Source organism: Megalops cyprinoides, chromosome 9, assembly GCF_013368585.1.
Source record: "Megalops cyprinoides isolate fMegCyp1 chromosome 9, fMegCyp1.pri, whole genome shotgun sequence".
In the NCBI taxonomy this organism is placed as follows: domain Eukaryota; kingdom Metazoa; phylum Chordata; class Actinopteri; order Elopiformes; family Megalopidae; genus Megalops; species Megalops cyprinoides.
This window is the reverse complement of record NC_050591.1, coordinates 8,183,835-8,204,412: the sequence shown is the minus strand read 5'-3', so window position 1 is coordinate 8,204,412 and position 20,578 is coordinate 8,183,835. Positions and strand designations below refer to the sequence as shown.

Here is a 20,578-nt window from a genome sequence, read left to right as displayed (position 1 = left end):
TTACACCTAGCTGCTTATACCTCAATACATTTATACGTAGTTGGTTAGCTAATGTTAGAAGCTAAAATAATTAGAAATGATATCCAGTACACAGGCCAGTTTTCTGTATTTTAAGGTAATGATTTATTGCCAATGTTAAGGGATTGTTTACAAATTGGTAGAAAGCACATAATGAAGCTAGATTTCTGTAGTGTGAGCTAGTCCAAGTATTTCCAACCTAGTATACCATCCAGCATTTACATTATTATTGTAATATCAAACTCAACAGTACAGTTACTGGTGTGTTCTGTTTGAACGTTGCCATTATATCATGTGAACAATCCTTTGATTATAACATTTCTTCTGAAACTTAACATAACAAACAACTTTAAAACTTAAAAAAAACTTAACATGCATGCCCCTCACCAGGCTTATGTGTATGTTAATTTTCAGAGTCTGTAGCTTGATCCATTCAGCTGGATAATAAACCACATACTTAACACTCTTTCCTTGGCTGTGTCTAACATGTACTGCAGAGAAATCCTTGAGAATTCGGTGCTGGTATAATCTTTAGCTGTGACTGGTCTTTTTCAAAAATGTAAACTTCAGTGCTTAGGCTTGTTAGGTAAAGAGATTAGAAGGAACATGTGAACCACAGTAATTGAGTTTGTCCCCAGACCCCACCCTCTGAATGCCGTGTTTATTTTCAGCTGCTGCTTCCTGCTTAGCTTGAGCCTTTTTTGACAATGAAGAATATGGCTTCATATTAGTTTGTAATTACCTCCCCAGCGTAAAACCTATGCCTTGCTGTCGCTTATCACATTTTTTTTTTTTTTTTTTGCTCAATGGGCACAAGATAAAATGAACTCTTTTTATTTTTTAAACCCACGCGAAAATGACTTTCTGCTCCACAGGAGTAGGACTAAAAGGCCATTATTCAAATTAAAGTCAGTGACAATGGAGAAGGGCAAGAACCTCATTTCAGAGTGACGGTATCATCCAGATTCCACTCTCTTGCAAAAATGAAAACAGCCAATTATTTCATTCAGGAAAATTCACTGCTCCGAAGTGCCAGACCGCTGCCTCATTAATAGAGTGAAAGGAACACAGTCTATGTGAGAGCGAAAATCGCAGAGTCGATTAATGTTACTTGAAAGCATAGGATAACTTAAGTGGAAGATGCTCTGTCCAGAGAGAGATCCTCTGACCCCTGTGTCTGAGCGTTACCTCTCTTGACAAACCTTGTGTAAGATGATGACTGACTTGCATAATCCAGACTACTGCAGTTTGTATTTAAGGAGTTAAGAGTTGGAAAATATGAGAGAGAGTTGTCGTTAACCCTGCAGCCCATGTTGATTGAGTGTTGGTGTGCCCTCTCTCCCAGTGCTCCTCCAATGCTGACTCCAGTGTCTGGGTCTTCGTCCTCGGACAAGTACGCCGTGTTCAAGCAGCTGTCGGTAGAGCAGCCCGCAGACACCACGGCCCCCGTCTCAGGTACCGCCTGATGCACCTGCGCACACCAAACAGAGGGAAGCTTCATCTGCTCTGCCAGCCTAGTTTTCAAAAAGTCTGTGTACATGTCTGGAAAATAGTCCATGGTAGTCTGTACATTGAAAAAAATACGTAAAATGCGTGTGCACACTGAAATTGTATTAATTTCTGTGGTTGCTGTGTTGATCGTTGTGGTCAAGCATTACATGTTTTATCCCATGTTTTATTTATGTTTTATGCAGATTTTGCAGACAAATACAGTGTCTTCAGACAGCTGGAGCAGCCCGCTGATAGGAAGCCAGCAGGTGAGTAGAAATGCTCTTCTTTCCCATCATAACGGAGGGCTCCATAGATGTTACTAACTCGGACTGTTACAGTTTTCCAAAACTCCGTAACCCCTCACCTGAATGGCAGAGTGAGTGCAGTGGTGTACAATGTGATCCCCACAGTGTCCCTCTAAGCAAGAGATGTCTTGGAGAAGAAATGGATCTTACCTGAATAAACAGTACCCTCTTCAGAACAGGGAAATGAGGAGCTCTCATCGTTTTTGTGGCGCATGAGCATTCGGAGAATAAAATGAGTGTCTTAGCAGTCTGAATCCCCTTGAGGCCAGCAGTTCATAAACTTAAACTCAGACGTGTCCCTGTGTCACTAGAACGGTATCCAGCGGAGACAGCTTTCAAACCCCCAGTAAGTGCCATGGCTGCAGTGACTTCTCTGAGTTTCAGCTTTTTTCCTGCGGTTCTGCCTTTTTAATTAGGCCCTTCTGTTGAGAAGCCCTTCTGGGGTCACTGCATGTGTTTCTGTCTGCAGAGACTGTATTTCTTTGTACTCTGTACTTAATTTGCACCATGGTATTCCACAACCCAAAATCCCCACAGATGGAGATCTCAGAAATAGGGGCTGAGTTGAAAGAAGTCTAAAAGAATCACAGTAATAATCTAACTGTTAGTGTTGCAGAATGCAGAGACCTCCCCGTGGTGTGGTTTTGAGTCGTCCCCCGGTGTGGGGGGCAGCGGTTCTGTGCATGGGCTCTGTTGCTGCGTTTCTCTGGGCCTCGCTGTTGTATGTGAGCCCTCTGTGTGCTGTGCCTCTCCCTGCCCTGTGCAGATCCCACAGCAGGGTGGTGTTCACTGTGTGCATCCAGAGCATGTCACAGCCTTGTTTACCATCCGTTTCCTGTCTTTCAGCTGAAGAATTCAGCCTGCAGTTTCTGATGCCTTGCTTGATATCCAGTGTCTTTTGTTGTTTTTTTCGGTTTGTCTCACAGGTGAAGGCTTTGCAGATTTTAAGTCTGCCAGCGCCGATGACGGTTTCACGGACTTTAAAACCGCCGACAGCATCTCTCCGCTGGAGCCTCCGGACCAGGCCAAGATGTTCCAGCCGGCCTTCCCCCCCACCTTCCCCCTCTCTCAGCCCCTGCAGCAACAGCCCGGCTCAGCCACCCTCCCCCAGCGCAAAAACCCTCTCAACATGGCAGACTTGGACCTCTTTTCCTCTCTGGCACCTTCCGGTCCCGCCGCAGACACCAGACCCTCGCCTTTTCCCTCCACCCCCCCATCTCTGGCAGCCCCTCCTGTGGTATCCAAGCCCTCGGCGAGAGGGGCCGACGATTTCGGCGACTTTGCTCTCTTCGGCTCCTCCGCCTCGTCCTCCTCTGCAGCAGGGCCCCCTGGTGGTGTAGGAGCAGGTGGCGGGGCGGCCCAGGATGATTTTGCGGACTTCATGGCGTTTGGGAGCTCTGGGGAGCCCAAAGCTGACGCCGGCTCCGCCGAGGGCAGCTCGGGGCTGGGAGAGACGCTGGCCCAGCAGCAGCACGCCTCCGACAAATACAACGTCTTCAAGCAGCTCTCAGCAGAGGAGAGCCTGGGCTATGACGACGCCAAGGAGAGCGGCTCCTTCCCCTCCCTGAAGGGCGACGCCGACGACTTCGCCGACTTCCAGTCCTCCAAGTTCTGCACCGCGCTGGGCGCCTCGGAGAAGAGCCTGGCGGACAAGGTGGCCGTCTTCAAGCAGGCCAAGGAGGACTCGGCCTCAGTGAAGTCGCTGGACCTCCCGTCCATCGGGGGCAGCAGCGCGGGGAAGGAGGACTCGGAAGACGCACTCTCAGTGCAGCTGGACATGAAGCTGTCGGATGTGGGCGGGGACCTGAAGCACGTGATGTCGGACAGCTCCCTGGACCTGCCCGTCATCTCCGCCCACCAGCCGCCTGCCGCAGGTGAGGAACTTGTGCGCTTACTCTGGTGAGGTCCGGCCTGCTTGCCCTCAGAGCTCCCCCCCCCCCCCTCCCTGAGTCCACTCCGCTCCCGGGCCCGCCAGCGGTACCCCTTAATGGGTCACACCGAGTGCCCCCCCAATGTCAGCCGAGTGCTTTTACAACGATGGAGCATAGCACACTTCATATCATTCCATGAAACCCAGCAAAACCATGTGTTCCCATCAGATTCTTTACATCTATACTCATTTATTTATTTATTGCATTATTTATCGCATATTTATAAATGTATATATTTTTTCATCTTTTAGCAGTATTGGTCGGTCTTTTTTTATATAAATTTGGTCCATGATATGTTATTTTAAGGATTCATGAGAATCAGTTGCCATCAGTATTGGTAGATATAGCAGTGTTATGGTGTACCCTCAGATGTCTAAATCCCGTTTAAAGCACACCTTTTCTCCTCCTGCTCACCTGTGGCTGCTGAGAGCAGTGGAGTAGGATACCGTATTGTTACCGCAGTATAGCTTGCACTTTGGATCCACTGATCCCAGTTTGCCTGTGTGCTGTCAGACCTGCCGTCAGCCACCTGAAGAAACACCTTGTGTTTCACAGATGATGTATGAAGTGATGCTCCAAAGAGGCAGGGTGTACACAGACACCTGCTTCTAGCTTTGCCCAAAAGCGTTGTAGTTCAGAACACGTCATTGAAAGCAGCGGGCTACTATAACAATCTGTGGATTGCCGGTAACTGTCATAGCTGGTTGTCTGTAGTTCTGTTCCATGCATATGAGATTACTTATTCTTGAGGCAGAGTGTTCCAGAGATCCCTCTAGGTAGCGCAGTGTAAGCTCTTCGTCACCAGGCATTTCTCCTCGGAAATAATTGTATTTGCAGTGCTGCTCAGTCAGACCCGAACAGCTGAGACTTACCCTCTCTGGGAGTGAAGCCTAGGCCCCCTACAGGATCGAGTGGAGTGTTTGTATGCCCATTGTTCTAGTGACTGTGGAAACAGGGACGCAGTTTTAATTCGTGCATGGTGCAAGCAATAGTCAAACACATAAACAGATGAAAATGGCAAACCTTTCTCTGTGCTGGCAAAAGGTGACCTCTTTCTCTTCCTTCATATTGTCATTGCATCCGGAAGTGGTGTTTGTGGATTTGGTCAAATACCAGTGTTTTGTTAGACATTTTCTGAATTTCATTGAACGTAAGTTTCAAAATAGAGCAGTGAAGCGGAAGCATATCAGTTGTGGCGCTTCATCGGTTTGGTTTTTAGCTTCAGTGTACAGCTTCACAGCCTCTGGTCCATTGGAAAGATGCAACATTTGTGACGGACAGGTGTGCAGAATGTGGAGAGCGAGAGAGAGGGATTTTGAGACTGCATGAGCAGCTCTGTAAGTGAGTGGGACAGGGGGAGAGGGAGAGGGAGAGAGGGGGATTTTGTGACTCCATGAGCAGCTCTGTAAGTGAGTGGGACAGGGAGAGAGAGAGGGAGAGGGAGAGAGAGAGAGGAGGATTTTGTGACTCCATGAGCAGCTCTGTAAGTGAGTGGGACAGGGAGAGAGAGAGAGGGAGAGGGAGAGAGAGAGGGGGATTTTGTGACTCCATGAGCAGTTCTGTAAGTGAGTGGGACAGGGAGAGAGAGAGAGAGAGAGGGAGAGAGAGAGGGGGATTTTGTGACTCCATGAGCAGTTCTGTAAGTGAGTGGGACAGGGAGAGAGGGAGGGAGAGAGAGGGGGGGGGGGGGGGGGGGTTTGTGACTCCATGAGCAGTTCTGTAAGTGAGTGGGACAGGTAAATGAAAGGTGTACTATTGTTTTTGTGTAGCTCAACATTAAAAAGCTGCACTCTGAGCGGCAGACTGTCGCTGCTCCTGCCTCCCTGCAGCTGATGGCCCCTGTGTCCCTGCAGCGCTGCACCTGAAGTCAGTGAGCTGCTGTCCATGGAGGCTCCAGCGTACACCTCCCTCAGGGCCTCACTCCATTAGACGGGCCACTCGCATGAATTCTGATTCACCTTTTTCGTTTCCATTTTTTGCCATTACTCGACATTGTGAGCTTGCGTCCACTCCCACAGTGTGTCGAGTCCTCATCCAAAAACTTTCAGTGAAGTAAGTGTGTGTGTGTGTGTGTGTGTGTGTGTGTGTGTGTGTGTGCATTTCTACATCCTGACGCATCTCTTTGCTTGTCGGCCGAGTGAGAGTTGCTTTGATCAGGGCTTGCAGTTGCCCGCGTGTGTCACACCATAAGACACAAGTAAACACGGGGGACCGGGAATACATGGGTCATAGAAAGTACAGTTTAGGATTAACCATCTAAGGTAAAAAATATGGTAAATCCCTTTTCTGGTCCTCACACGCCCTGTGTGCTTATGCTTAGAGCTCCGTAAGCTAGCCCACAGAATGGGTGGAGGCTTACGGGCGTTAAATCCTCGCCATTTCTTGCTCCATATTTCTGATCTGTAACCTTAAAGAGACAGTATCTCTTTCCCTCTGGCTTTCTGTTCTTTTTGGAGCGGAAATCCACACTAAGCCTTTGCGTTTGTAGTTTGCATTCAGGTATATGATACAGAAAGAGTCTGTGTGGCTTTGTGGGAGCACACAGTGCGGGATAAAGTCCCTCTTGCCTTGCCTCCTAACTGCAGCGTGTCTGTGGACTTCGGTTTGTGAAATTGACAAGAACTTATTCTAAGATGCCATTTTGTTTGCATATCAAACCATAAAAGTTTTATCTCTATAATTCTATATACATATACTATATATATATTATGTTTATTTTTATCACAGGATATATGCTCCGATTTATTTTCAATGTATGTTGACTGACCGAATCCTCCTTCATGCGTCAGCCAGTTCAGTATGAAAGATACTTTTCAGAATGTGTATGGGAAATACAGTGGACAGTTACATATGCGCTGAGTTGCACAGCTTTGTCTGGCGACAGTCTGAAGCACGTAAGGAGGATTGACATAGTCTGTGCACACAGGATGTGCATGACAGCGGCACAAAGGATACTGTCTCTTTAAATTTCTCCTGCACCTGTTATACAAATTGCCAAGCTGTTCTAAGGTGCTGTTATGGGATTGTTCTTATTTGTTTTCTTTAACCCCTTGAGTGCTTGATTATTGCAGTTTATTGCATATCCATACTCTTTCATTTATAAAAAGAGTGATATTTGCTTACATATCAGCTATTTAATGCTTGAAACATACTGACGCAGAAGAATTAGATACAGCATAATTAGAATTATCGGGTCACATTCAAATGGTATATTGGCTATTATGGGTTGTTCTAATTTACTGTAATTACATTTTATTAATTCTGAGCCTGTGGGTTGCAACCTGGTAGAACCAGATAGAAAACGCAATGAGATTACCTCCATCCAAAGTAAACATCATTCAAGTGCCCATGGTGATTTTTGCCCAGCTTTGATTTTATGAAAATGGATACATGTAAGCTTGAAGTATCCTTAATGTGAGAAGTAAAGAGTGAAGCCATTCAGGTCCTCAAAGGGTTAACAACACCTGGCTTTGAACGTGCACTTCAATTTTCTCAGTTTTTGGCTTTCTGATGCTTTATGTATGATTCAATTATCTTTCTACCAACCTGTTGCTTTTCTCCCTGTCAGTACGACTACAGTGTAACTTCTATCAAAAAACGACTAATTTTTGTCTGTGAATGTGCCTTCTCAATTCTGCTTTCTGCTTCTGGTTTCTTGGGTATCTTCTTTTTTCTCCCCCTCAGATGATTCTGCTGTTTGTTTGTCCTTTATATGACGCTGCATGCTCTTGTATACCTTACTTTTTTAAATGTTAGTTTGGCTAACCTCTCTTGTAACAATAGTCTTCTCACGGTATTTTGTGATCTTTCTCTCTTTCTCTCCTGTTGTCATAATAAATATTAATATTGGTATAGCTGAAATGCGTACCGTCTTCATTTTCCTCTTTCAAATCATATTTGAAACACTTTTGCTTCCTGCATTAGATCCTTGTCAATTTCACAAATCTGTCCGTGCGAGCATGTGTGCTTGCGTGAATATGTCGGTGGGTGGGTGTTAGTGCATATGTATGCCTGTTAATTACATTATTACAGTGGTGCACTCAGTTACAATCTATGGTGAAAAGGAACAACTCTCAAAGACTATCAAGGCCAAAAATGTTTTTTTTTTTTTTTTCGAAGACATTTGTTTTGAAGTGATCTTCTTGGACTTTGTATATAATATGCATACACAGAAGCTAGCATCCTACAGAAAGTGTGAATGCCTTTGTGTTGTTTATTTTCCTTTGAATGGACAGTTGAATGGACAGTTGAGTTTGACTAGCGTTCTGCTGGTTCCTTCTCATGTTAGCACCTTCGGTTTCAGTATCCGCCCCCAATTACCCTCACCACACTCGAACCTCTGCTTTTTCGGCATACAAGTCTGCATTTGTACTTCAGTCAACTGCAAACACTCACGAAGTATGCAGCATGGGCAGAAAAGGGACTTAACTACACAGTTATCACCGAGTCTGATTTTTTTAATGAATGATCCTGGAGCCCCACCTCCATTATAAGTCCTGATCAGTTATGACGTGCTTTCATAACTTTCTGTGTGGAGAAGGGCACAGATTTGCTTTTAATCAATCTCTCCATCCAGTTTCTGTTCTGTTAGACTCCTTTTACTGTGCTTTTGCTGTAGCGTTTCCCAATCCTCATCCTGGAGACCCCTTCGTATGCTAGTTATTCCAGCTGAGCTCCCATTTTATTAGGTTCGATTGAGCTGTTAAACGAATATTGATCTGTATTTGACTTCAGTTCACTTTGTCTGTTTTTCTGCTGTCGGTTCTCTGTTACAAATATGTGCCACTGCAAATGTGCCAGCACTAACAGAGAGATATTTCTGCATGTTGTTTCTATTCATTTCAGTCCCATAGATGTATTCATTGATTAAGAGTAATTAGCTGTTCAGCAGGGCCTTTAACAAGAAATTGAACAACTAATTAAACTTAATTGGGACAGCTGTACCAAATTTGTTCAAGGGGCATGTATTCAGCAAAACACGTTGTATAAACAGCTTTTTATTATATTGGTATAAACACATCTCTAACTGCCTATTTCATTCACAAACAATTGTATAAGACTAGATATAAATAAATGCATGTATTTATTCAAATTCTGATCAGTACTCATTCAGCAGTTAATAAACTGAGAGCCCAGGTGGAATGAAAGCCAGCACTCACAGGGAGTCTGTCCCCAGTGGCAGGGTTGAGAAACACTCATGTAGAGCTTTTAGTCTCTTCATTAGCCCTGTGTGTTAGACTTGAGACAAGTCATTGTTACAGTTGTTACTAGGTGGGTGCGCAGGAACCCCTGTTTCAGCTCTGGCTATCGTTTTATCACCATTCCAATGCTTCGCCAACATGCAGCTCCCAACACACAGTCTGTGGTAAAGAAGGTACTGTCAAGCGTTCTGGAGAGGCACAAATAGGCTTTTTTAAACAGACAAATTGTGCCTTTATCTCGAGCGTGTGTCATCCTGTGTCTTCCCTTTAATTCTTCGTTCTGCTCCTGAGGAAAAGCTGTGTTTTGGCGCCATCATTTTTGAAGATTCTGACCAGCTCTGACCTGATTTTTCCATAATCCTCATTATCATACTGGTAGGCATGAGACTAAATATTGTAATTTAGTGCTTCAAGAAATCAGAAATGAAATGTTTTCTGGCCCTGAATACATACCTCGAAGACAAATTAGTGAGCCAGGAGTAACCCAGTTTATGTAGTAAGACAGTAAGTAAACTCTGCTTTGTGATGTTAATAGTCTGTGAAATGAACAAAGATGTCTTAAAAGCCACTGCATTAACTAGGTCATTCATTGGCTTGCTAGTGATTCCTGCAGCACCATTTAGGTAATGATAGGAACGATAACAAGTTGGGTACTAGCCTACTTTCACTGGCATTTTCATGTAATCAATATAACATGTCAATATTGGTCTGTCTTCTCACGGTATGTAGATTCTAACTAAGTAGAATTCAGTTAGTTATGGATTGGTTTTATAAAAGCGATATGGCACTCAAACCCATGGTATACCATGAATATTGGCATGGGTAAGGGGTTGATATGTGAAAAAGGAAAGAAAATGCGATCTTGTTCAGTAATCTTATTTTTTTTTTGTTTTTTTATTAGCATTATTTCTCGTGGGAATATTGTTTAGAAAAAATACCCTATAATGAATTCCCTTTTACAAATCGTAACGTATCTCGAGCTGGATGTATTGTCTCATGCCTTCTTTCTGATGTTCCCTACCTGATACAACCAGGTGAGGTAGCATGCACAATATTGTGTGCGCACAGTATTTCCTATGTAACGATACTAGTAAATCATTTAACCATAAAGGTGAACCCTGGGGGACGCTATGCAGCACAGGCTTCATTCTCACCTGCTATCAGTCATGTAAAGCCTTCCACGCATAAGTAAGGGTGAGAAAGGCCTTCTCCAGAGGCAAGATACTCACCTAACCTTTGGATAACAGGTCAAAAAATTAGCCGGGTTTTTGCAGTGTCAGTTTTGTAAAGCCAATGTGGTATTTTTATTAGGTTTAACATTACACCAGTCAGGATCAAAATCTTGTCTGTGTCAAGAATGATGACATACTCTGCTTATAAGAAATATTTATGTAAGAATCAACTGCATATAAGACACTGGAACAGAATTATTACTGTTCTCAGGCTTTTTTAAACAGTGTAGGCAAACCACACAGTGATATTTAAATAACACAAGCCATGTTATTTTTATTTTAGTAAATAAAGGACCTCGTGTTTCAAGAACTTACATTTTTCACATGTAACACATTTAACACTTTTCAATGAATTAAGGGAAAAAACAGTGGTAGGCAAATACCAAGTGGATGACTACTGAGTCCTTTTGACTGCTTTGATGCCTTTTCACAGCTGCTTCCAGTACGTTGTCATGGGCAGCCAGATGGGTTGGTGGGTACAATTAGAGGGCCAGCTCTGTTTTTCTGTCTTTATTAGGAATGGTTCCTGTTATCTTTGCTGTCATTACAGAGGCTGATGACTTGAAGTTCGACCCCTTCGGTACGTCCACAGTGAGCAGTCTGGCTAGCTTTGATTGGTCGGACAAGGAGGACTCCTCGGCCAATCAGGGCAAGAAGGCACAGGTAGGGGCATTGGCTACGGATGGGGATGGCCTGCCTTCCTCGGCCCTTGTGCACCGGAAGGAGACCTCCTTCGGAAGCTCGGAGAACATTACCCACACCACCTTGGCCAAGGTCACCACATTCCCCATACAGGACGGCCCCTCCGGGGATGCCACCTTTGAGGCCTTTGCCAACTTTGGGTCGTCTGAGGAAGCGGTCGCCAACGAGGACGATGACTTCGGGGATTTCGCCTGCACTGTATCAGAGAAATCAGATCCCCATCCAAGCAAAGCTGACCCAGGCACTGAGAGTATACAGAGTGAAGGTGCCGATGAGTTTGGGGCCTTCCAGGGGGAGAAACCTAAATTTGGCAAATTTGACTTCCTCAAGGCCAGCTCACAGGCGAAGGTAAAGTCCAGTGAAGAGATGATCAAGAGTGAGCTGGCAACCTTTGACCTCTCCATGCAAGGTGACTATGGCCTGTTTTCCTTTCGTTTAGGTATTTGTCATAGGAGCAGAATTTCACTATCGTATCTTAAAGCTCACAAAGCAATTGTAATAAATTAATTTTAGAGATACATTCCCTCCTATGATCTTGAATGAATCTTGAATGAATTGTGGTTGCACATTTAAATATGAACCATAGAGAAAGGACTGTTGAATTAATCGCTGGTTGTGTGTAACTCATATTATTCTGCTTCTGCTCACGAAATCATTGATAATTCTGTAACCATTACTGCACACATGCAGACACTGGCAAGCCTACTGCTACATGCAGAGCAAACTCAGGTGGTTGCAGTTTATGCTATATTATAAGTTCTACCTTTCTGGAGCTATTGACACAGTAATAGAGAAGAAACATGTTCTATTATGTGTGTTAGGGAAGCACCATAACAACAATAACCATTTCCCTTTGGGAAATACCACTTTGAAGCCAAGCTAATTCTTTTTTTTTTTTTTTTTTTACATACTTTGCCAATTGAAAGACAGATCAGTGTAGACCACTGTGTCTGTCAGAGGACAAGCTGAAAGTGAATAGATTAAAATAACTTATTGTATGCACTTTTGTACGTCGCTTTGGATAAAAGCGTCTGCTAAATAAATAAATGTAAATGTAAATGTGAAATATCCCCATATATCCTCAGGCAGAAACTTAACTGCATTCCTTTCTGAAGTGTTCATTATTGTAACCATTTCCCGGTGTTAAATTAAACGCGCAGTTCACTGACACTTCCACCAAGTAATGAAATTACAGAAATAACTTGATACTGGTGAAATTGGACTAATCAAATGAAATGCTATTTCATGTCTTCCCCCTTTCTCTGCCATGCCCCAATTTCCAGTTTTAATCCAATTTGTGGATAGTTTGCAACAAGTGCCCTTGACAACTGTAATCTTCTTTATAAATTACAAATGTGTTTCATGTCTTGATACTCAGTATTGTAAATAGGTGTTTGTATGTAATGTTTTAGTGAATTGGAAATGAAAGAGGGGGAAAATGTATGCACAGAAGAGATCATATAACTATTTACTGTTGTATAATTTCTTATTGTTTCTTATTACGATTTCATGCGATTTCTGTTGCTACTGCAGTAATTGTGATGGGTGCAGTGTTGTGTACACGAGTGAAAATGCCTCTCTCCCATTGGGCAGGCTCGCACAGGCGCAGCCACAGTCTGGGGGACAAAGAGATTGCACGCTCCACCCCCTCCCCCGCCTTCGAGCAGCCCTTCCGCGACCGCTCCAACACCCTCAACGAGAAGCCCGCACTGCCCGTAATCCGCGACAAGTACAAGGACCTGACCGGAGAGGTCGAGGTGAGCTGCGGGGACCCCGCCCCCTGACCAGACCCCACCCCATAGCCTGACCAGGCGCTGCCCCTCACCCTGACCAGACCCCGCTTCTTACCCTGACCATACCCTGCCCCTCACCCTGACGAGACCCTGCCACTTACCCTGACCAGACCCCACCCTTTACCCTGAGCAGACCCCACCCCACCATGACCAGACCCCACCCTTTACCCTGAGCAGACCCCACCCCTCATCCTGGCCGGACCCCACCCCACCCTGACCAGACCTCGCCCCCTGACCAGACCCCGCCTCCTGACCAGACGCCACCCCTCATCCTGGCCAGACCCTGCCCCTTACCCTGACCAGGCCCCACCCCACCCCACCCTAACCAGACCCTGCCCCCAGACCAGACCCGACCCCATGGGCAGACCCCGCCTCTCACCCCACCCCACTCACAGTAGGTTTAATGTTACCCTCTCTTACTCTCGGGTTTCCCCCTAAAAGGAACCCCTCTAGCGCTCACTGTTTCCACCTCTTGCCTTTCAGGAGAGCGAGCGGTATGCGTACGAGTGGCAGAGGTGTTTGGAGAGCGCCCTGCAGGTAGGATGGCTTCTACTGACTCCTTTCTCTCTCTTCACATGGTCGCCTCTCCTGTGGTTGTCGCTCACGCTTGAGTTTGGCCAGTGCTGCAGCAGACACCTTGCCCCACCCCTCACTTCTCCTCTCGGCCTGCAGACAGAGAGCTCCTGCAGCGCTCCTAAGCGCTCCTAAGCCAGGGGGTTGCTGGTTCTGTCATTCCTGTTACTGGTTTTCACCTTTTCCCAGCGTCAGTGTTTGTCTAAATTGACTCGGGGTTTTCTGATTTTTGATCCCCTCTGGGAAATCCACTATGCTACATGTTCAGCGCTTTGTGACAATTTGTAGTCTAACACTGCCCTTTAGCAAGTGAAATTTGATTGATTTTTATTTGTTATTGGTGTAAAAATTGCTTGATTTTAGTGCTCCGTTCTGGTACTCAGATTGCCTCAGTAAATGCTCAGCTGTGTAGCATGTGAAAACTGTAAGGTGTGAGTCACTCTAGATAAGAGCATCTGCTAACCGAACGTGTTGTAATGTCTGCAGGTCATCAGCACGGCCAACAACACCCTGAACGGCATCAGCAGCTCAGCCATCTGCACCGAGGTGATCCAGTCTGCGCAAGGCATGGAGTACCTGCTGGGTAAGGCAGAGCGTACTGCGTCACGTGCACTGTTCTATCTGTGCCTCTCAGAATGTCTAGGCTGAATGCTTCGCCAGGTATGCTTTGGGGAATGGGATTTCTGTGCCTGCTTTCAGCAAGCTGCAAACGGCACGTGTGTCATAGTGAGCATTCAGAAAATACAGCTGTGAAATCTGCTGTACCAGGCTGTAATTCCAGAACAATGTAGGGTTACTGTTGAAAAAGCGCTCAGTGTAGTGGAATGCTACTGTTCAGATGGAGATAGATTGAAGGGTAGGGTCATTATGAGATTATTTTCATTCCTTCCGGGTCATTTATCATTACCTTGGTCGTACGTGCAGCGTCCCTTTTTCTTTGTGTGACCTTTGAACCCTACAGTTGTCTATGTGTAAACGGGGGAAATGCATCGGCAATATTTATGAATCTGGACACTCCCTTTGTCTCCCCCTGTGTTCCTGTTTCTCCTCTCCCAGGCGTGGTGGAGGTGTACCGTGTCACCAAGCGTGTGGAGCTGGGGATTAAGGCCACTGCTGTGTGCTCAGAGAAACTGCAGGAGCTGCTGAAGGATATCAGCCGTGTGTGGAACAACCTGATGGGCTTCATGTCCCTGGCCAGCCTGACCGTGAGTGGCTCCCACAGCACTTGACACTTGTCGTTTCAGAGGACTGTTGGGTCCTGCGGGTCGATATCCAGTTTTACGATACGTACCATGGTTTGTGGCGCCGCCATGCGGGAGACTGAGAGGTGTTTGTGTCTCGGTGCGGCTCTCTCCACAGCCCGATGAGAACTCCCTGGACTTCTCCTCCTGCATCCTGAGGCACGGCATCAAGAATGCCAAGGAGCTGGCCTGCGGAGTGTGCCTGCTCAACGTGGACTCGCGCAGCAAGGTACACCCGCTGGGACAGACGCATGCGCGCAAACACACACACACACACAAATACGCACACACACACACACACACACACACACACACGCACACACACACACAAATACGCACACACACACACACACAAATACGCGCACACACACACACACACAAATATACACACACACACACACACACACACACACACACTTACACAGAGGCACACACCCTCATTCTCACCCACATGCACTCACACTTTTGCACAGACAGACAGACAGACATACACACACACACACACACACACACACACACGCACGCACAAATATACATACGCTTACACAGAGACACACACTTACACATACCTACACTCATGCATACACCCTCATTCTCACCCACACACACTCACGCTTTTGCACAGTCTCACACACACACACACACACACACACACACACACACACACACACACACGTAGGTGCTCAGTGTTCACTTACACAGACACTCACATGGATGCACATGCACTAAGACATTATAAAACAGACCTATAATCTCACAACCACAAGCTGTGAAAAGTTATAGTTGAGTTTTTGGTATAGTACAGGACATATACAGGTGTATGTGGCAAAGTGTGGTTGAAAGTAATTTGTTCTTTGGCTGTGGACACTTTACAGAGGAAGGACGAAAAGCCCGGACGTCTCTTTAAAAACGTATGAATGGGTGACTTCTCTCCAAAAATGTTAAGCAGTGATCACAGGGGCCTGAGGGGTTGATTCTGTTTCCACGGGGAGACACAGTGGGCTGCAAAAATGACCACAATGCACCTGTTTCCTCTGCTCTGTTCACACTGCAGGAAGACTCTGTTCCTATAATTCCAGAACAACAGACCCAATCACACTCCATTCTGTTCAAACTCATGTAGCAATCTCAAAGAATCAATTGGCAATACTAAGGGGACCCTGCTTGAACATTTGCCTTCATTTTTCCGCAAACATGTAGTGAAGCAAGCTGACCTTTCCAATCAACAGTAAAGCCACATAGCTTTGAATTACATAAGCAATGTAATTTACTCTGTAATGTTAGTGAGGGCAGAGCCCAGCGGCAGGAACAGCCTCTGAGGAGCAGATGTGTCATTTTTGCATCTCGTGGTTGGGTGTGTACTGGGGGCGTTCTGGAATCATAGTTTAGGAAAGAGAACCCTATTTGTATATCATGCCTGCAGTATGGATTCCACTCAGCTTCAGGATATGTGCTTCTCTCTTTTCCTCTGCACTTCACTGATGGTCAGGACCTTCCTGACATCTCATCGCTCCATTGCATTATCTGTTCAATGTGTGCTTAATATAGCTTTTCATATAGTGTTTAATTGATGATTAAACAGTGTACATTTTTATTAACCTGTAAACTGTAGTTTACTGTATAAATGTATACAAATGTACTGTATAAATTATAAAAATTTCTCTGAAATTGTGATCATCGGTGATTATGAAGCCACTAGCAGGGATCGCTAAAGACAGACCAAAAAAGACCCAAACAGTGTAGTAGGCTGAAGTTTTCCAGTGATTTTGCAGTCTCCCGGACCACACAACTTAAAAAAGTTTGATATCAAAATAGGATGATCGCTGAGAATAATGTGAATGATGTTCTCTGTACATTGAGAGCAATAGCTTCTCCTACATAAGATGAGGTAAAACAGTGACTTTCTGTAGTTTTCCAGGACCAGTGGAGTTGTTCCCACATGCTTTTAATTCAGCATCAAGCAATCTTCATGTTCACAAGTAAATGACAAGTGTATGTATGCGGATGGAAAATTTTTCCTGAGCCAAATGAAACCCAAAAACATGTCTTAAATATAATCTTCCAAGAATTTCTAGTTTGGATGTGGCATTTTGCTCTTCACAGATATATTTGTCCCTCCTCATGAACTTTGGAACTGAACTGCATAGAGAGTGTTGTTGATTACTCCAGTGATGTCACATAACGTGGTCTGCTGAGAGACCTGGATTGGGCTTGAAATGTTTCTGTTTGTTTCTGGGGCCTGTCCTTTCCACAGGGTCTAGAATAACAGCACCTGTTCTCCCGGATCTTTTCTTTTACCTAGTGTGTTGAATCAGGGATGGGCAACAGGGACACAGACACAATAATCTGCGGCCCACAGATTGCGGTCTGTAGATCATCTGTTTGATACATAAGAGTTTGAAATAGTGGTGCCACAGTTCTCCACATGTTCTCCTGATTGCTGTTTGTGTGAAGTCTAATCATACCTGTGTCCTCACGTTAAAGCTAAGAGATTCATCTTTCGAGGTGAATCTATCTTTACTCTGTGGCAGTTTGATTAGGTCTAGAAGATTAAGAATGTGACTGAGCATGTTTTCTGAGATTTTGTTGAGCAGGCAGAATTGTGTGAACTGTATCACTTACTTGTACTGTGTGTAAGTGTAAGCAGTGAGACTCAATGTGTGTGAGAAACACGAGTTGCCCCTACTTTCAGTTTTGTGGCCCTCTCCTACATGAAAGTTGCCCATCCTTGTTTTAGGTGGCACCTTTTTCAGGGAGCTTCCTTTCTTGGAATGTTCGGGGTCTGCATCTCTGGGATTGGGTGTTTCAGCATTTCTACAGTGCCTGGTGTACAGGATAGCTCACTGCTTAGTTACTAAATGCTGACTCAGGACGATGCCTTATACAGGAAAGTGCTTCATTTCTTGTGCTATTTGCAGGCTCTGGCAAAACGCACTGGAAAGAGGTTAAGGGTAAATATGCCGTCCTCTCTTTTGTTTCTGAATAGTCTGTCTTTCAAGGGTTTGACTGGTTTCCTCAGTAGGCATTAAGCCTTGCATTAACAGGAGATCTCTTTGTCTCTGAATGTATGGACGGTTCTGGCTCTGGGTCCAAAGAGGGTCTGTCATTAACTTTAACTTTATCTCTTTTATTGTCAAATTAACACCATCAAACGTGATTGATATGGCTGTCTCATATTTCTTTTGCATATTATTCTTGAACTTCAGATCACTAAATGTGCTATTAACCTACAGCAGACCCCTGCATGCTCCTCTTCAGCACTCCCTTACAGTTTCTTCACTAGGTGTTCCGTTTCAATAAACCAAATCAAATCTCACTGAAAAATAAAAATCACCATAGATGACAATACTCTTGGATGCTTCACATGCAGACTAATAATGTAAAGCTGGCATCCAAGTCTTACCAAAATAGTGAGGTCAAAATGGTGCTCGACTTGCTGTCACAATGTAGTGGTTTGAAGTGAAGAAAGAAGCACACAGACAGAAATGTTGAAATCTCAAGTAGCAGGAGGAATTAAGAGGTGGAGTGTCTTAATGAAAGGCAACAGGAAGCAAATGGTCTGCAAGTCAAATAAGAATGTGCAAAATTATGATTACAGGGATGGGAATAAAACTGATAATGTGCTTTTTGAAGAACATGTAAAATTTAAGCTCAGTGTAGTGTTGAAGTACAATGTTAAAAATTTTTCTTTGGGAAAAAGTTCTGTATACTTTCTCTACATTTTCTTCTCTCTGAAATAATGTTTTATTACAATTTATTAATGGTTTGAATACTTTTGGCGATCAGTGCACTTGAAGACTCATCAGTATACCTAAATAACATTATTCATAAATCATGTTTTCATTGATCATCATTCCCTGTCTGTCATGACTCATTGGCAGGCTTTTAACTCGGAGACGGACAACTTCAAGCTGACGTACGGGGGCCACCAGTACCATGCCAGCTGTGCCAATTTCTGGATCAACTGCGTGGAGCCCAAACCGCCGGGCCTTATCTTACCTGACCTGCTCTGAGAGCCCTGAACTGCTGATGCGGCCAGGGGCACCGGGTAATCAAACCGCTGTGTCCTGGCCTTGTCCTTGCAAACCTCACACACTGAATAACCACTGAAAATCATGTTAGTTCCTGTCCTTTACCTCTCAGAGATCTCCTGTCTTCAAAAAAGACCATAATCAACCACGTCTGCTCGTTTGTTCAAATACAAGGCTTAGCATCATTATGTATTATAGTGTAATATTATTGTAATGTAATGATTTATATATGAAGGTACAGATATATGTCATGTAAATGGTGTCATTCTTTGACTTGCTGCCATAGACTGCTGAAGAATACAGGTCTGCGGTCAGCCTCACAAGGTGCATTAACTTCATGGCAGTATCTGCCAGCGGTCAGTTACTGAGCTGCCAAAATGGCCAGAACAATGTGGAGAACGCCCTGAATAGCTGAAACGGAGGACACGGTGTACCTTGAGTCGGTTGAGAGGACAATACTTGAAGCATGCCCTAAATGATGACAAGAAGATGAAGGACTGGCCTTTCAAAGGAACAGGAGCTTTGACCACAAGGAAAACTTTTTCTTTCTGCCTCAAAATCAAAATAAAAATGTCTGTAATCCGTGGAATAACACTGATTGTCTGTGAATAGTGGAGTGGATATGGGTGAGAAGGCTGACTAACCTTGAGACAAAAAGCAATGTAGAGCACACTAATAACTCCGACGCATTTGTACTCGGTTGCGCAGTTTATTGATTCACGGGAACGGTTGCAGCTAAAGTTATTTGCTGCTTATGGATTGAAAATTATTTCAGAGACCACTGTGTTAATTTGAACTCGTAATGCTTTGTATGAAATTGAAACACAACACTTGCATAATTTTGTTCATTAAAGATAAGGATAAACACTTTGCGGCCAGATTGTTTTTAAGTTTAAGTCTTTGCAAGGTACTTAAATATCCTAAAGTTTGATTTGTTTTCTACTTGCTTCCTATTTATTTTATCAGAGCAATAACAACATACTGGTGGAATTTCTTCTTTTTTCACATATTCCACAGCTGTTCACATTTTAATTGAGCTGCAGCATATTTTGAGTGTCTTTTAAATGATTTTGTGCAGTTCTTTGTGATCTGCGGTTATGAGGTATTTTAAGAATGTTGTGGATATTTAAAAGGGAGTCTGCTTTTTTGATGTCTGTCTGCCTTTTTGTCTCACAGTGCCAGTGTTCATACTGCTTTTAATGGGGATGAATTTGGGTATGAACGTAGTTGTATTGATTGTAGCATGATTAAGAATTCCAATGTGTCGGCACTTTGACTGTGGATTGCATTTATATGTGAAAGTATTTTAAATGTAATGATTGTGGAGTGATGTTAAGTGAAGTAAATGTAAAATATACTCCAAAATAAAATTTCAGTCATTCATCAAAATAATTCTCAGTGTATCCCATGCAAGTAAATTTGTTCATATATAGAGCTAAGACAACTTTTTTAAATCACGTCAATGATCTGCAATAGATAAATAGTACGTGTAAAAGATCTGTTAGATTTTTCTTTGAAGGACAGTTGACGAAACTGCTGGGATGTTGAGGATCAACATTGTCCATTCATGCTCTAAGCTGTATTAATGTTCAGAAAATGTACACTGATGGAAAGCAAAGAAAAGCAAGTTCAGACTCAAAGAATGTAAAATGCAAATGTACAACATTCACATATTTACTGTATTGTATATATTTGAGGTGGCTTACACAATCCAGCCAGTTTACCAGATGCATATATTCAGAATAACACTTGAGCTAGATAAATGCTTAATGTCTCTAACATAAACATTGACCAAATGAGACGAAACATGAGATGAACCATACGCCATACATATGCTTAACTCACTATTATGCATTCATTTAATTTCTAGTACATGTCAATATAAATAAGTAAAAATATGCAAATCACTTTGCATTACAGTGAAGCGTGACCTATTGACAGAAAGTTCAGCCTGACTTAAGCTTCCTGGAGTCAGGAGCTTTCCCTTGACCTCAGACTTACATGATAATATTAATGTTATACAAACCTGTTATATAATTCATATTATCTGCTTTTTGCCA

At 44.0% G+C, this 20,578-nt stretch overlaps 1 protein-coding gene across 6 annotated transcripts in view; it reads left to right on the top strand.

Annotated features, from left to right (window-relative positions):
- Nucleotides 1-19,846, top strand: part of synrg (synergin, gamma) — a 37,104-nt gene extending 17,258 nt beyond the window's left edge. For 3 of the 6 annotated variants that reach the window (XM_036536151.1, XM_036536150.1, XM_036536147.1), the window contains 12 exons: nucleotides 1,364-1,473; nucleotides 1,713-1,775; nucleotides 2,741-3,688; nucleotides 10,729-11,289; nucleotides 12,474-12,637; nucleotides 13,157-13,210; nucleotides 13,733-13,829; nucleotides 14,303-14,451; nucleotides 14,606-14,716; nucleotides 15,363-15,398; nucleotides 17,406-17,438; nucleotides 18,369-19,846. In XM_036536151.1, coding sequence (XP_036392044.1) covers nucleotides 1,364-1,473; nucleotides 1,713-1,775; nucleotides 2,741-3,688; nucleotides 10,729-11,289; nucleotides 12,474-12,637; nucleotides 13,157-13,210; nucleotides 13,733-13,829; nucleotides 14,303-14,451; nucleotides 14,606-14,716; nucleotides 15,363-15,398; nucleotides 17,406-17,438; nucleotides 18,369-18,500 — 2,458 coding nt within the window. In that variant the 3' untranslated portion in view covers nucleotides 18,501-19,846. The remainder of the gene's footprint in view (nucleotides 1-1,363; nucleotides 1,474-1,712; nucleotides 1,776-2,740; nucleotides 3,689-10,728; nucleotides 11,290-12,473; nucleotides 12,638-13,156; nucleotides 13,211-13,732; nucleotides 13,830-14,302; nucleotides 14,452-14,605; nucleotides 14,717-15,362; nucleotides 15,399-17,405; nucleotides 17,439-18,368) is intronic. The other 3 variants (XM_036536152.1, XM_036536149.1, XM_036536148.1) reach the window with 2 other exon arrangements.
- The last annotated feature ends 732 nt before the right edge of the window (nucleotides 19,847-20,578 follow it).